Source organism: Montipora capricornis, chromosome 2 (assembly GCF_036669925.1).
Source record: "Montipora capricornis isolate CH-2021 chromosome 2, ASM3666992v2, whole genome shotgun sequence".
NCBI classification, from domain to species: domain Eukaryota; kingdom Metazoa; phylum Cnidaria; class Anthozoa; order Scleractinia; family Acroporidae; genus Montipora; species Montipora capricornis.
Window position 1 is genome coordinate 27,206,795 of NC_090884.1, and position 12,962 is coordinate 27,219,756.

Consider the following 12,962-nt stretch of genomic DNA (forward strand, 5'->3'; position numbering starts at 1 on the left):
TTGGAACCATCGGATGACAATCGGAACATTTAATCTTCCCGCCAAATGCTGAGGAAAGGCCGTCGTTCACTGATTGATTCCACTTCCATTTTTCAAGGAGCAAACAATCTAGACGCAAGTCGAAAGAAGCACCCTCTCTCCTGCTCGTAATAACCTTTACCTCGGGGTTACGTCTTTGGCAAACGTCGAGCGATTGCACCTAGAGATGTTACTGATGTTACTGTGTAATTTTCATACAGTAGCGTTGTTTTTTGTGTTACAGCACTGCCAGCCGGTCCAAATATGTACTGGACGTGTACAGACAGAACAACCAAAGGCAAGGAAATTGCCATGGGACAACAACGCAATACAGCACGTGTAATATGCAGGTACCTTATAGCACTGATTGTGTATACCGCAACATAGTGTGGGTGGGTGGGTGGGTGGGTCTGTGGGTGAGTGAGTGAGGGAGGGTGGGAGGGAGTGAGAGAGGGAGTGAGTGAGTGAGATTTGTAGGCCTGCAGCGCGTGCATGAATTACGAAACTAATTTACGGTTTTCTTGAATTGCAACAATTGTGTTTGTTTGCGGCCCACTTGTCATCTTTTTCCTTTCTGAATTTCCTTAATGAAAAGAGAATGAAAACTGTTTGAAAACGTTTATGTCAAATGAACAGACATATTTATATTCTTAAATGTCGTAAATCAAAATCACTCTTTTCACTTCTACGGGAGATCGTCACCAAAGCTCACATTCCAAAGACATTCTGCAGGTCAAATAAACAAGGAAAAAAATCACCAGCCAACCATAATATATTTACTCTCAAAGACCGGGTCAACTTTTCTGTCTGCATTGAAAAATACGGTGTCCTACAAGGGGCATGATGCAAATTAAAGAGTTGCTGCAAATAAAATGAAGTTGCTGTAAATTGAATAAAGTTGCTAAAAATTAAAAGAATGTTGCTGCAAATTAAAACATCAAAAGTATGCGCGCGCACTGAAGGAAGGACAGGTACAAAACAGAGGTCACAGGTCCCAAGTCACAGGTCATTGTTTTAGCAATACAGAGACAACCCTGACTGTTTACAAATGCTAACATTAGGCCTAATTAATCCTAAGGTTAGCGTTAATGGATGTTTAGGATACGTTCTGTATTGTTAAAACAATGACCTGTGACTTGTGTTTTGTATCTGCCCTTCCTTCAGTTCGCGGGCATACTTTTGATGTTTTAATTTGCGGCAACTTTAATTTGCCGCATGTCCCATGTGGGCCACCGTAGCAAAACCTTCAACAGTAATTTCTTCGCAACAGTAGAAAACTATTTTTATCTTTATCATTGCGATCGATCAGCCAAAAATGTAAATTTCATCAGCTTGTTTGTGCTGAAATTTCCACGGCGCTGTGCTCAAAATTTTGCCTAGTAATAGAAAAGAAGCGAATTCTGAATTAGACGAAACGTTAAAAAATAGCAAATTTACGTTTTCACATCTGTCGAAATCTTTTAGTCACCGAGTGTAAGTGTACGTTCGGCAACACTACTTTAATTTTGCTGATTGGTAAACATGATTTCACTGATAGCCTCTTTCTTCTCTTGTAATCCATTCACGCAATTTTTCGCTCCACTTTTCTTTTAAAAACTTATATCTATATGAACAATAGAGAGGTTAGGTGAGAGGGAAATCAAGGCTGAAAAGCCTTTTCAAATCCCCATGTCATTTAAAAGCCGCACCGGAAAATAACTGGGTGAAACACGAAAACAAACAGGTCTGTTGGCGTGTTTGAATTTCAACAAATGAGCCCCAAAATCGGCAAGAATTTGTGACGCTGATGAATAACAAAGCAGTTTCTATTTCCAAAAACCGCGCACCGGTGGCTCAGTCGTGAGTTCAACTCCGGCCGGACCAACACTCAGGGTCTTTAAATAACTGAGGAGAAAATGCTGCCTTTGTAATTACATCTGCAAATGGTTAGACTCTCTAGTCTTCTCGGATAAGGACGATAAGCCGGAGGTCACGACTCACAACCCTTCAATGTTCATAATCTTGTGGGACGTAAAAGAACCCGCACACTTGTCGTAAAGAGTAGGGCATGTAGATCCGGGTGTTGTGGTCTGGTCTTTCTGGTCTGGATAGGGTAGGGTGGAGCACCTCGCATAGGACCTCGAGTCCTGTTCGTGCTCCTTCCCCCTGGGCAGGTTTGCCCGGTAGAAGAGACAAACCAGATGTCTCGTAAAACAAAACAAAACGATGGAATTACCAGGTGATAAGTAACCTCGTATAGGAGATTGAATTTTTGACTGCGTATCGTTTTTTTAAACTCTACCACGAAGGGTTTAAGAAGAAGAGACCGATCCTGTTTCGTTACCATGCGAGGCACCTAACCATTCCAACTCAAGGTCCAACAATATTCAATTTGCCGATTCTTCTTTCTTTTTCTTCTTTTTTTTTTTTTTTTGTCGCTTCAAGGATAGCACCTTAATTTTCTCCAGTTATGTTAAGACCTTGAGTTCTGGCTATTGTGATTTTTCTCATTTCATCATTGTAGCTTATTGGAATATAATGATGCATTTGTTGCATTCTTGGTGTTCACAGGAATGTTATAAACCTGTAACAGTGACCCGCAAAATGGCGATACAGGCCAGAGCCGTGCAGTGTAGCAAGTTCAACAACTCTTCTTTCAATGGATACTTCTTTACCTGGATGCCTTATTTAAGAGGTGAGACTGCTGCAGTAGACTGCCAGTCTTGAAAAAAACGCACTCTAAATTCCTTCAACCAGGATTTCTCTCCGAAAGTGTACCGAACAGTGTGTTTTTATATAATGGTAATAGGACTGAGTAGAGTCCAGTTTGTTATGTAATTATACGAGCGATTAAGAAAATCGGACGACCGCCTAGCGGGAGTCTGATTCGTTTAATCACGAGTATGATTACAGAACGAATTGGACGACACGAAGTCCTGTTACCAATTAATCATAACCATTACGATTATCGAGAAAACAAAATTAATGGATTTCTTTTTCCCTGTCAAATGTTACAAATTTGTCCATTTTGGAAAATCCCCAGTTTGGTAATAATAATAATTGGCAGTGCTAAACACCCTTACCTGCAGTCGAGGACCGAGTTGCGAAGGGCGCAGCTCACGATATCGGGCTGAAAGCATACAAAGGCGCCTCTGGCTGCCGCTATACAGTCCATGTTTGATGTCGGGGCACAGCACCACAACTGGATGTTAATTAGCTGTGAGTCGATTTTAATGAGGGAGGAAAACCGCAGTACCCGGAGAAAAACCCTCGAGTCAGGTTGAGATCGACTGAAACTCAGCCCACATGCTAGCCGTGGCCAGAGTTCAACCCCGGCTCGCGGTGGTGGGAGGCCCGATAGATAACCACTTAGCCACCCTGACACCCTAAGGTAGGGTAAGTGGTTGTTGCTATGGTTATTGTGATAAATTCTGTGATTACTGGGTTAAGCTGAGTGCATTTAATATGATTGGCTGATGTAACTGTCCGATTTCAGGTATCCGATTACAGCCAACTGTCGATTTCAACCCTAGACAATAATTAGTGAAAAATAAAGTAGTTAATGCACCAATCAAATTTGAGAAAATTATAATGGTTATGATTATGAAAAAACTTGGACAGTGCTTTGCTCCTCTCTGCACTTCAAGGACAAAATACGAGATTATCCCGATTTGGATGCTTCGCCGATCGATTTGTGAAACATTTGGACGGAGTATTCATTTGTGGTACCCCATTGGAATAGAGATTGTACAAAATGGCTACTCTTTTTCAGGCCCTACGCGAAACACAAATCGATCGACTCTGATTGGTAATATCTCTGTATCTTCTCTGGGGCTTAGGACAAACCATTTTTAAATACCGATACGCTGCTTACAACAAGTTTATTCATTTTGAGGTCTTAAACGCAAAAAGTGGCCGCCATGGAATGGATACAAGTCATGTCTCCTGCCAATTGCAAATGAGCGTCTGTACTCAAACGGAAAACAGGTTACATCAGTTTCCAGTCTCTGTCTTCCTTGACCATGAACTTTGCCATTTGTGTGATAGTATTTTTTTTTAAATTTCCTACCTCGGATATTGCGTTTCTAGCTTTCTGATTAGTTCACTTAATCTCGGTTGGAGCGACTTTGGAATGACCTTGAAAAAGTGTTCGCAATTTGTTTCAAGGACCAATGTATGGCAAGATTAAAACAAAGCATCTCCTTATACTCGCCAAGGAAACTGATTGCGTCATGTGTTGCCATGCTGGAAACTGATTGGCTTTAATTTCTAAGGGTGGAAGCGTTTACAATAGGCCATTTCCGAGTTCACCTCAGCCTCTTCTTCAAAGCGAGTCTAAGTGCGAAGTTTTTGTGATGGTAATTAGTTCTAGTTTACGTATGAATGAAAACTAATTTTCATAAGAAAAACTTCGCACTTAGACTCGCTTTGAAGAGCAGGCAGACGTGAACTCGGAAATGGCCTATTTGATGAAAATTTAATAAAACAATTATTTCATTCGCGCTTGTTGGATATTAGGCTGGTTATAGTCAACGCGCGCTCAAGGAACAATTGATACATAGCGTGTAGATGTGGCGAGCATGCCATTTATTATTTGACCAGTACTGCTAGTCACTCATTAGTCTGTGCGCAAATTTAGCTTAGACTCTTCTTGCAGGGCAGTCATTTCTCCTATGAAGCCCTTGTGAATTATCCTGCGTAACAAGCGCAGAGCTAGTGCTTAAATGGAAGTGGACTCGCTCATCCTCCATCTTTCCCTCCCCTTTCAGCGCTTGTTACGCAGGCTATTGGGAATGCAAGAATGTCACTCTGAGCGGCCAGTGTTTTCTTTTTCTCCCAGTAAAGACTATTCGCCAGGATGAATGCCAACTCAATTGTCTGGCCAAAGGACACATGTTCTTCCTCCGTCTTTCACCTAAGGTCAAAGACGGAACACCTTGCCTCACTGATTTGAAAAAGGTCTGCATCCATGGAAAATGTAAGGTAAGGCACGGCCTCGTCTTTAATCTCTCCAAAGACAAACAGATATGCGAGCACAATTTTGACATCCAACACGAAGTGTCCCGTTACGTCTTGGTGAGGCAATACGGCCTAGTGGTTAGGGCGCAATAGGGTGCAATACCCGTTCTGGCCACTAGTTGAATTTGATCCTGGTAGTCCTTGGTTCAACTTCTCTCCGCACTTAGGCAACTGGTTTGCCTCCGGCCAGTCGTTCTGTTCTCTTTTTTCGTTGATTGTGTTGCCTTGGCCCTGAAAAGCCCCTATGGGGAGTGGTCAATTAAGTACGTTTGTATGTAGCGTTCTTTTTAGGTCAGGGTAAATGCAGATGTTTATCTCTACTTTTCTAGTAACCAAGCCCCTATATTTCGACCGCGCGTTGAAAATGGCGCGCGGTCGAATTATAGGAGCTTGGATACTAGTAACCAGTTACTAGTAACCACGCCCGTATTTTGTCTGAAATCAACATATCCTCTACCTCTGAAATGACTATTATCGACAATGCGTAATTTTCCCTGGAATGACTGTTATCGTCATTTTAGGATTACTCTGTCCCAGGACTTGTGGTAGCAGGTGAAAAGAAAAAAAAGAAAAATGACATCCCTGGAAGGGATTTGAACCCGGAGCTCCCAATGTGAAGGAACTGTTTTTATCCACTTAACAACTAAAGATCAACTGGCTGACAATTGCACCGATTATTTATCAAATCTTATTAGTACATACAAAATCATTGCTGAATAGTGGTTAAGTCTAGTACTTGATTTTAAAATGGTTAGCTTTCTCTTAAGGTTTGATAACCGACATTTTCTCCTTATTAAACTTGTTTCTTAGCCGGTGATAATACACGTTTACAGCAGCATTCGGAAGAAAAAATATATTAATATCTTTTAAAAAAGTGTTTTGTCAGTTACCGTTACAGTAGTCTAGTGGTTAAGTGAAAGGGTTATTAATCGAACATTCCCAGGTTTGAGTCCAGCGAGTTTAGGCATTGGGGTTCGGATTTTAAAAATAGATATTCATTTCCCATAATCCTTATCAAGCTCTAAGCGTCCTAAATCGACGATAATAGTCAATTTAGAGAAACTTAGGAATTGTCGATAATAGTGATTTCAGAGGTAGAGGGTGGGTTGACATTTCGAAATAAAGGGGCTTCGTTACTAGTAACCAAGCCCCTATATTTTGATTGCGCACCATTTTCAACGGAAGAGCCTGCTTGCAGGCTATGTATTCCCAGACGCGATTAATGTCGAAGGTAGCGAGAAGAGCAATTAAGGGGCACTTCATGAGGCTTATCAAAATTGTCGTGCATCTAACTACGTGCATTTCTGGACATGAGTGGCGACAAAACCAGTTTAGTTCTACATAGCTGACAAGGTTGGAGGCACAAAGGAGATAACATAATAAGTCATGTAGTCGAAAACGGCGGGTCATTTATTTACATACCTAAAACAAAATTTTACTCTATTATAGTGATGGTCGACGTGAGGCAGCTCATGCCCTGTCTGCGTTTACACCTGTGCCCATTTTATTCCTAGCCATAACTTAACGCTTTAATTCTTTTATTTCCAGGAGATGCCACCAGAGTGCAAAGGTGGTGGGTGTTTCGTCTCAAAACCGACTGTGGCTCCAAAGCAAAAACGGTCTGGATTATTTACTTACAGTGACGCTTCCCGAGAAAAGCTAAGTGAGTTACTCAAGTCTCCTATTTTTCATTTAGACAAACAGCATACAAAGACCTTATGAAAAAAAAATCGGATCTAATCTCCAAGTGGTCTTGGCCTACAATCCTGGGCAAATTTGCTCTTAGGGACACCTGTAATCTAAAGTCTAAAATCTAAAAAGCTGTAATCTCCTCCCCCAGAACAATAGTGTTCATTGGCCAGTTATTTGGGCTTTTTCCCGTGAATGACATTGCGCAGGCTGGAACGGAAATAGGTTGCATTCCCAAAGTTTGAAAATGTAGGAAATGTCTCCACTTTTGTCTAGGATTGTCGTCTCTTCTCAAATACGAAACAACGTAACTTGTACCTCACCGTGACTGTAAACAGCAGGGAGCAAATGACAACTGACGTCCCCACGAATGAAGAATTTTTTCAAGCCGAGGATGATATTCAGTTTATTCAATTCTCACGATCAAATAGCAATGCACAAGTGCTTTTTTCTACATTGGGCAAATCAAACATTGGCTTTTGTATAGAGGGAAGTAACCAGAGAAAAAACCTTTTGGAGCAAATTATAGGGGACCAACGAACTCAACGCATATAACAAAGAATCCGGGAATCGATCTTGAGACCATAATTGCAAAACCGAGTGCTTTTCACTTTTCTTAGAGAAGGCATGGAAGGTATGGATACCGCCCACATGCCAAGAGAAATAAGTGTTTAATTTTGTTTGAATGGGAATCCGAAGGTATCGAATTCGAAGATATGAATTCACATTTCACAGTGGAAAGCTCCCTTAGTCATACTAAGAGCAAGTATGCGACAGTAAGGCACGGAACAGAACTGTTTCAGGTCCGGTTTTTCTGTCCCTTGCCATTCGTTTATGCCCCACAAATGGTGCCATCATCTTTGAAACTGGTCTTAATTAACTCCTTGTTCATTCAACAATTGAGCACATTCTTGTATGTGAAAGGTATTCTGATTCACCAAACGTTGCCACGAATCGAGATTTTCAGTATCCACTCCCTCTATAAACTTTACGATAAATGATTTATAGCGTTTATAGCGGGAACGATTGTGAATGGGCCTTTTTCGATATATTAAAATTCAGCTTGGAAAAGAGGTTTAAAGGACAAAGACAAGGGAAAGTGGATGATATACAAATATTTCAGTTTCACATTCATTCCAACGCGTTTCTACTGTTTTGTCCTCACTGCTTCACTATCAAGCTGAATATTTGATATTTCGAAAATGGGCTATTAGCACAAGCACAAAGAGCTCGGAATAGGATGCAAGCGTGCAGATGCATTTTCTTAATAACCCAATGTCGATATATTAATTAAAATTGAGGCCTAAACAAAAGGCATCATCTCGAGGCTCTGGGGAATAAACTCATACAAATTCTTATATTTATTCCTCAGAGCCTCGAGATGATGCCTTTTGTTTAGGACTGAATTTTAATTTATCGAAATTGGTCTAAAGCCATGTGAACGCTCGTTTCATAGTTTTAGGTTACAATCCTGTAATAACAATTCCTGCTGGTGCAAGCAAGATTAACGTTACAGAGATTCGAAGGAGCAAAAACTTCCTAGGTAGGTCATTTTGTATAAATATAAGTTGTTAACTAACCCTAACCCTAACCCTTTTTTTATCAACGACTGGAAATTCTCGAAACAGATAAGACCTAAGACCTAAGACAAATTTGGACCAATCTTCACACAAACACGACCCGCCAACCCACGACCCACCCACCCACGCGATATAGCCTCGCCCTAAATGAAATAGGTTTCTTCATTGAGGTTGGACAGATAAGAAAATTTAGTCTGGGCGGATCAATAATCAGGATCTTAAAATAACTTAGGAGAAAGTGCTTTACTGCATAAACACATTGTTGTAATTACACCCATTGGAGGCCTGCTGCCTTTGTAATTACACCCGCAAATGGTTAGAATTGAAAGTCTTCTCGGATAAGGACTACAAACCGTGGGCCCCGTCACACCAATATCTTCCATGCTCATAAGTTCCCTGTAGGACGTTAAAGACCCCAGACATTATCCGTGAAGAGTAGGGGATGAAGTCTCCGGTGTTGTGGGGGTATGGATGGGTAGGTATAGCAGGTCCACATCAGATGAACAGCTGCCAAATTACAAACAATCAAACAATGTACGATAAACGGCGAACGCCAAGCTGCTACTTGTCTTAAAAGCACAAAAACCATCTTATTCTACCTTTTTTTCCTTTTCTTTAAAACTTGCGCTATAGCTTTAGCGCAAATGAAAACTTGAGTTCTGAAGTATTTTTGACTAAAAACAATTTACACCTGTCGCCTTGAGCGTAAAAGGCAAACGCGAATCCTGACCCAAGTGATTTTTGTTTCCGGCGGAAAAATTTTAAAACTGTTTGGCAACTTTTTTTCTCTAAGAAATCTTCGCAGTTATGTCCACAGCAAGGCGTCCTCTTAAATGTGACGAGGTATGCAGAAACTTGCACTAAGCGACTGAAACGTGTCTTCGTGTTCTTTCTTTTCAGCCCTGAAGTCTCATGAATCGACTAAATACTACATCAACGGGAACTGGGTTATCGATTTACCAAAGGGGTACAAGGTAGCTGGCACAACAGTATATTACACCAGACCTCGCAGAAATAACGAAAAAGAGGAGAGCTTTATAGCTGATGGACCAACCACAGAGGATCTCGATGTTATGGTAAGAAAACGCACGCTTGTGGCAACTAGAGCTTTTAACAATTGAGTGTCATTAATTGAATGGAAAAAAGGGCGCATTTAATTACCCTGAGTTACCGATAAAGGAGAAAAGAGTAGCAATTGTAACCGTCAAAGCAAGTGATAAAGCGGGGGAATAAGTCACGTGAGCGTATAAGTCACACTTATTTTTGCATTTGATTGATGGCTGAGAATTTTATGCCAACTACAAAGCGCTGTAATGTCACACCATCGTAATCACGAAATTATTTTGTACCTTTCTAAAATCTACAGGTGCATAATTTCGTATTTATTCTTTTCTTTGCAAAACCATTCACCCATAGACTGCAATCTTATCAACGACCACTCGCACCGGTATCTGGGTAGACGAAGTAGAGAGGACTCCAAGTACTTAAAAATGTGGCTTGTATTAATGTTACGGAGAAATGAATCAATCTAGAACGGACCTACATCACCATTTAGGTCCTTTCAATATCGTTTAAAGTCAATGCTACAGGCCGATAGCATCTCCAATGCACTTGATCGACTTTACATAGGGGACACGAAGTATAAGAATATATACCAAGCTGATCATGCGTAAACATTTAAATTTCTCTTTTTTTCGAGGCAGTTACTCTATCAAGATGACGAGCCACAGATTATGTATTCGTATTTTCTTCCCAAAGACAACCCAAATGGACAGAATAAGCGCAAACAACAACCCGCCGAGCCTGTATTAATTGTCCACAGAGGCTTGCAGACACGGCCTACTCAACCGACGCCCAGTCGAGTAACATACGCATGGACGCTGACAGGTTTCTCCCAGTGCACCCATTCTTGTGCTGGAGGTATATCATTTTACTGCCATTGTGGTTTCGTTCCATCAAATTAATTGCTAAGAACTTTTTAATTTCCTTACATTAGTCGATTCAGTTTTATAGTCTCATTTGAGAAAACTAAATGTCCTCAGTTTCTTTAAAAACTCGCACTGGAAGTCCGCGAATCACGGAACTTCCGGCTCGCCTGCGCAATCTCAGAAATTTGAAACAATTAGTAGCTGTCAACGGTTACCAAAATAGACCCCCACAGGGCCTTCGCGTATTTCGGAACCAGCCAGAGGTCGTTATTCTTGGTGCTGACCGAAAGAATCGCGGCCTCAGGGGACGACTCGGAGAATTCAATCATCCCGCAACAAAGAAGGCACTCCGTCTTACTGTGCAGTTTGAGTTCATGAGTTCAGTAGTGAATCGTACATTTATTAATGAACGCAATGAACCATCACTTATGGGAATTTTGAAGCTGAGAAAAGCTATGTAGCTAAGAAACATCGTTTCCAAACCTCTCTTGAAGACAATGCTAATTAGAGCAAAAGGAATTCGAAGTCGCTAAAATTTCTATAGCCACTGTCTCTTAGCGTTGTCTGCTTTACAATCAAAAACGAAAAGTCAGGATCCAATGTTTTGCATTCTTCTTGGGCAGCAAATCTTTACGTTGTTATCACCAGCTGGAAGCAGTATCGGAAAACGACATGACGATTTCCATTTCTAATAGCCTATCAACCTGCTAAGATGAACGGACAAAGAATCTTCCGAACCGCGACGTTGCGTTAAGAGTGGAATTGGACGTGGATCTGAGAGCAAGTTGTTGATTAATGTCATCTTTTCCGTAGGTATTCAGACAACTATTCACCAGTGTGTTTCGTCAGTGGGTAAAAGGGTTGTTGAAGAATCATGGTGCTCGAGGAACTCGAAGCCACGGGCAAGGCAAAGAGTCTGTAACTTGCAACCTTGTCCTCCCAGGTAGATATACCAAACCATCTTTAGAGGGTCGGTTGACTCTTGATAAAAAACAATCTTCACCGAGAATCCCAACGAGACAAGAGATGGTTTACTAAAGATTACTCCCCATTGGGTCGGGACTCTTTCAGGACGTTTGGATACTGGAAACGCTCAACATCTTCGGCCCTGGAATCCTTGCATGTCTTGTTTTAATTCATACACGCCCGGCCCTACAACTTTATACTATTGGTTAATATTTGACAGAGGCCATACTTCGTTGGTGTAATTTTAACGAGATTACGCTGAAGCTGCAATTTAGCTGAGAGTCTGAAGTAACAGCCATTAATTCCCCCCTCCCCACCCCTTCCTGCTCCCCTTCCTCTTCGCAAAGAGTTTGGGCTCGAGATTCCTGTTGATCCGGTATGGCCGAAGGCGACGGTGCATCGTAAAGGGCCATAATTTTTATTATCATCTCTTCTTGTACCTTTGTACTTAGTCCAAACAAGTTTCATTATTATATGGCAAGCAATTCTCAGGCTAGATGGAGCACTCTGATTGACTTGTTTTTGGTCGGGATTTTACAGTACGGACAACTAAGGAAACGGTCCCTTTCCGTATTTTTTTCTCTCTAATCTCCCGGGAAATTCAAGTTGAGCGAAACACAAACTTCTTTTTTTAAGCATTTCTGTTTTATGTAGCTCCAAATCGACAAGCGTGAGAACGCAATAAGCCAATGCTGCTCTAATAGAAGGATACTATTATAATAATACAAAATTTGCTGACATTCCGGCTCGAATTTAGGTGGGAGCCAGGTGCTTGGGGTAAGTGTTCAAGGACATGTGGAGTTGGATTACAGATCAGAAGTCTTCTGTGTAAACAGCTTGTCGATAACAATGGACGAAGGCAGCAGCGGATGTTGCCAATCAGCTACTGTCGCCAGTGGGGAAGACCTCCCGCTAGCCGCAGCTGCAATACACGACAATGTCCTCCTCCAGCAAACTGGACAGTAGGTGAATGGAGCAAGGTAAACGCGCGAACCTGCTTCTTGTGTCACTTTTTTTTTTTGGAATGAAAGAAATGTACATATACTTGAAGACACCCAATAAGCTAGAAACAAAAAAAGGTAGACAATATGGAAGTGAGTGTCTATCACCTTAACACACTTTTTCAATTAATTTATTCCCTGAAATCGTCCCAAATACATCGTGCTGTTTTTAGAATCTTATGATTGAAATTTCACCTTTTTATTGGCTTCGAAAGACGGGAAAAGTGGTCATACTTTGATCAATAACCGAACAATGAAAGTTAGGGAATGGGTTCGATACCCGGTTGACGTCACAAATTAATTTGCATCGCTATTTTCAAAGAACTATCCAACTTCGTTCCCAGGGTCTCTCTTCTCCGCCTCCAGTGTCGTTGGGAACTCCAATGGAGGCAGAGAAGAGAGACCCTGGGAACGAAGTTGAGAACTATCTCAATGCAAAGCAGTTTGTGACGTCAACCCGGTATCGAACCCATTCCCCTTCATTGCTCGGTTATCATAGTATGACCACTTTTCCCGTCTTTAAAGCCAATAAATAAGTGAAATTTCAATCAAAAGGTTCTTGAAGCAACACGATGTATTTGAGGCGATTTCGGAGAATAAATAAAGTGGAAAAGTGTGTTGAGGTGATAGGCACTTTAACTGGACAATTGTCTCTTACAGACACCTAAAAAATCTAGTCGGCTTTAACGGGATTCCGTTTCAATAGGCCATTTCCGAGTTCATGTCTGCCTCCTCTTCAAAGCGAGTCTAAGTGCGAAGCTTTTCTTATGATAATTAGTTTG

The 12,962-nt window shown here is 41.3% G+C and overlaps 1 protein-coding gene across 7 annotated transcripts in view; it reads left to right on the forward strand.

Moving 5' to 3' along the window:
- Positions 1 to 12,962, forward strand: part of LOC138039213 (thrombospondin type-1 domain-containing protein 4-like) — a 40,492-nt gene that overhangs the window by 22,451 nt on the left and 5,079 nt on the right. For all 7 annotated transcript variants that reach the window (XM_068885420.1, XM_068885416.1, XM_068885415.1 and 4 more), the window contains 9 exons: positions 263 to 368; positions 2,569 to 2,692; positions 4,838 to 4,980; positions 6,565 to 6,679; positions 8,162 to 8,248; positions 9,186 to 9,361; positions 9,989 to 10,205; positions 11,027 to 11,156; positions 11,937 to 12,159. In XM_068885420.1, the coding sequence (XP_068741521.1) occupies positions 263 to 368; positions 2,569 to 2,692; positions 4,838 to 4,980; positions 6,565 to 6,679; positions 8,162 to 8,248; positions 9,186 to 9,361; positions 9,989 to 10,205; positions 11,027 to 11,156; positions 11,937 to 12,159 (1,321 nt within the window). The remainder of the gene's footprint in view (positions 1 to 262; positions 369 to 2,568; positions 2,693 to 4,837; positions 4,981 to 6,564; positions 6,680 to 8,161; positions 8,249 to 9,185; positions 9,362 to 9,988; positions 10,206 to 11,026; positions 11,157 to 11,936; positions 12,160 to 12,962) is intronic.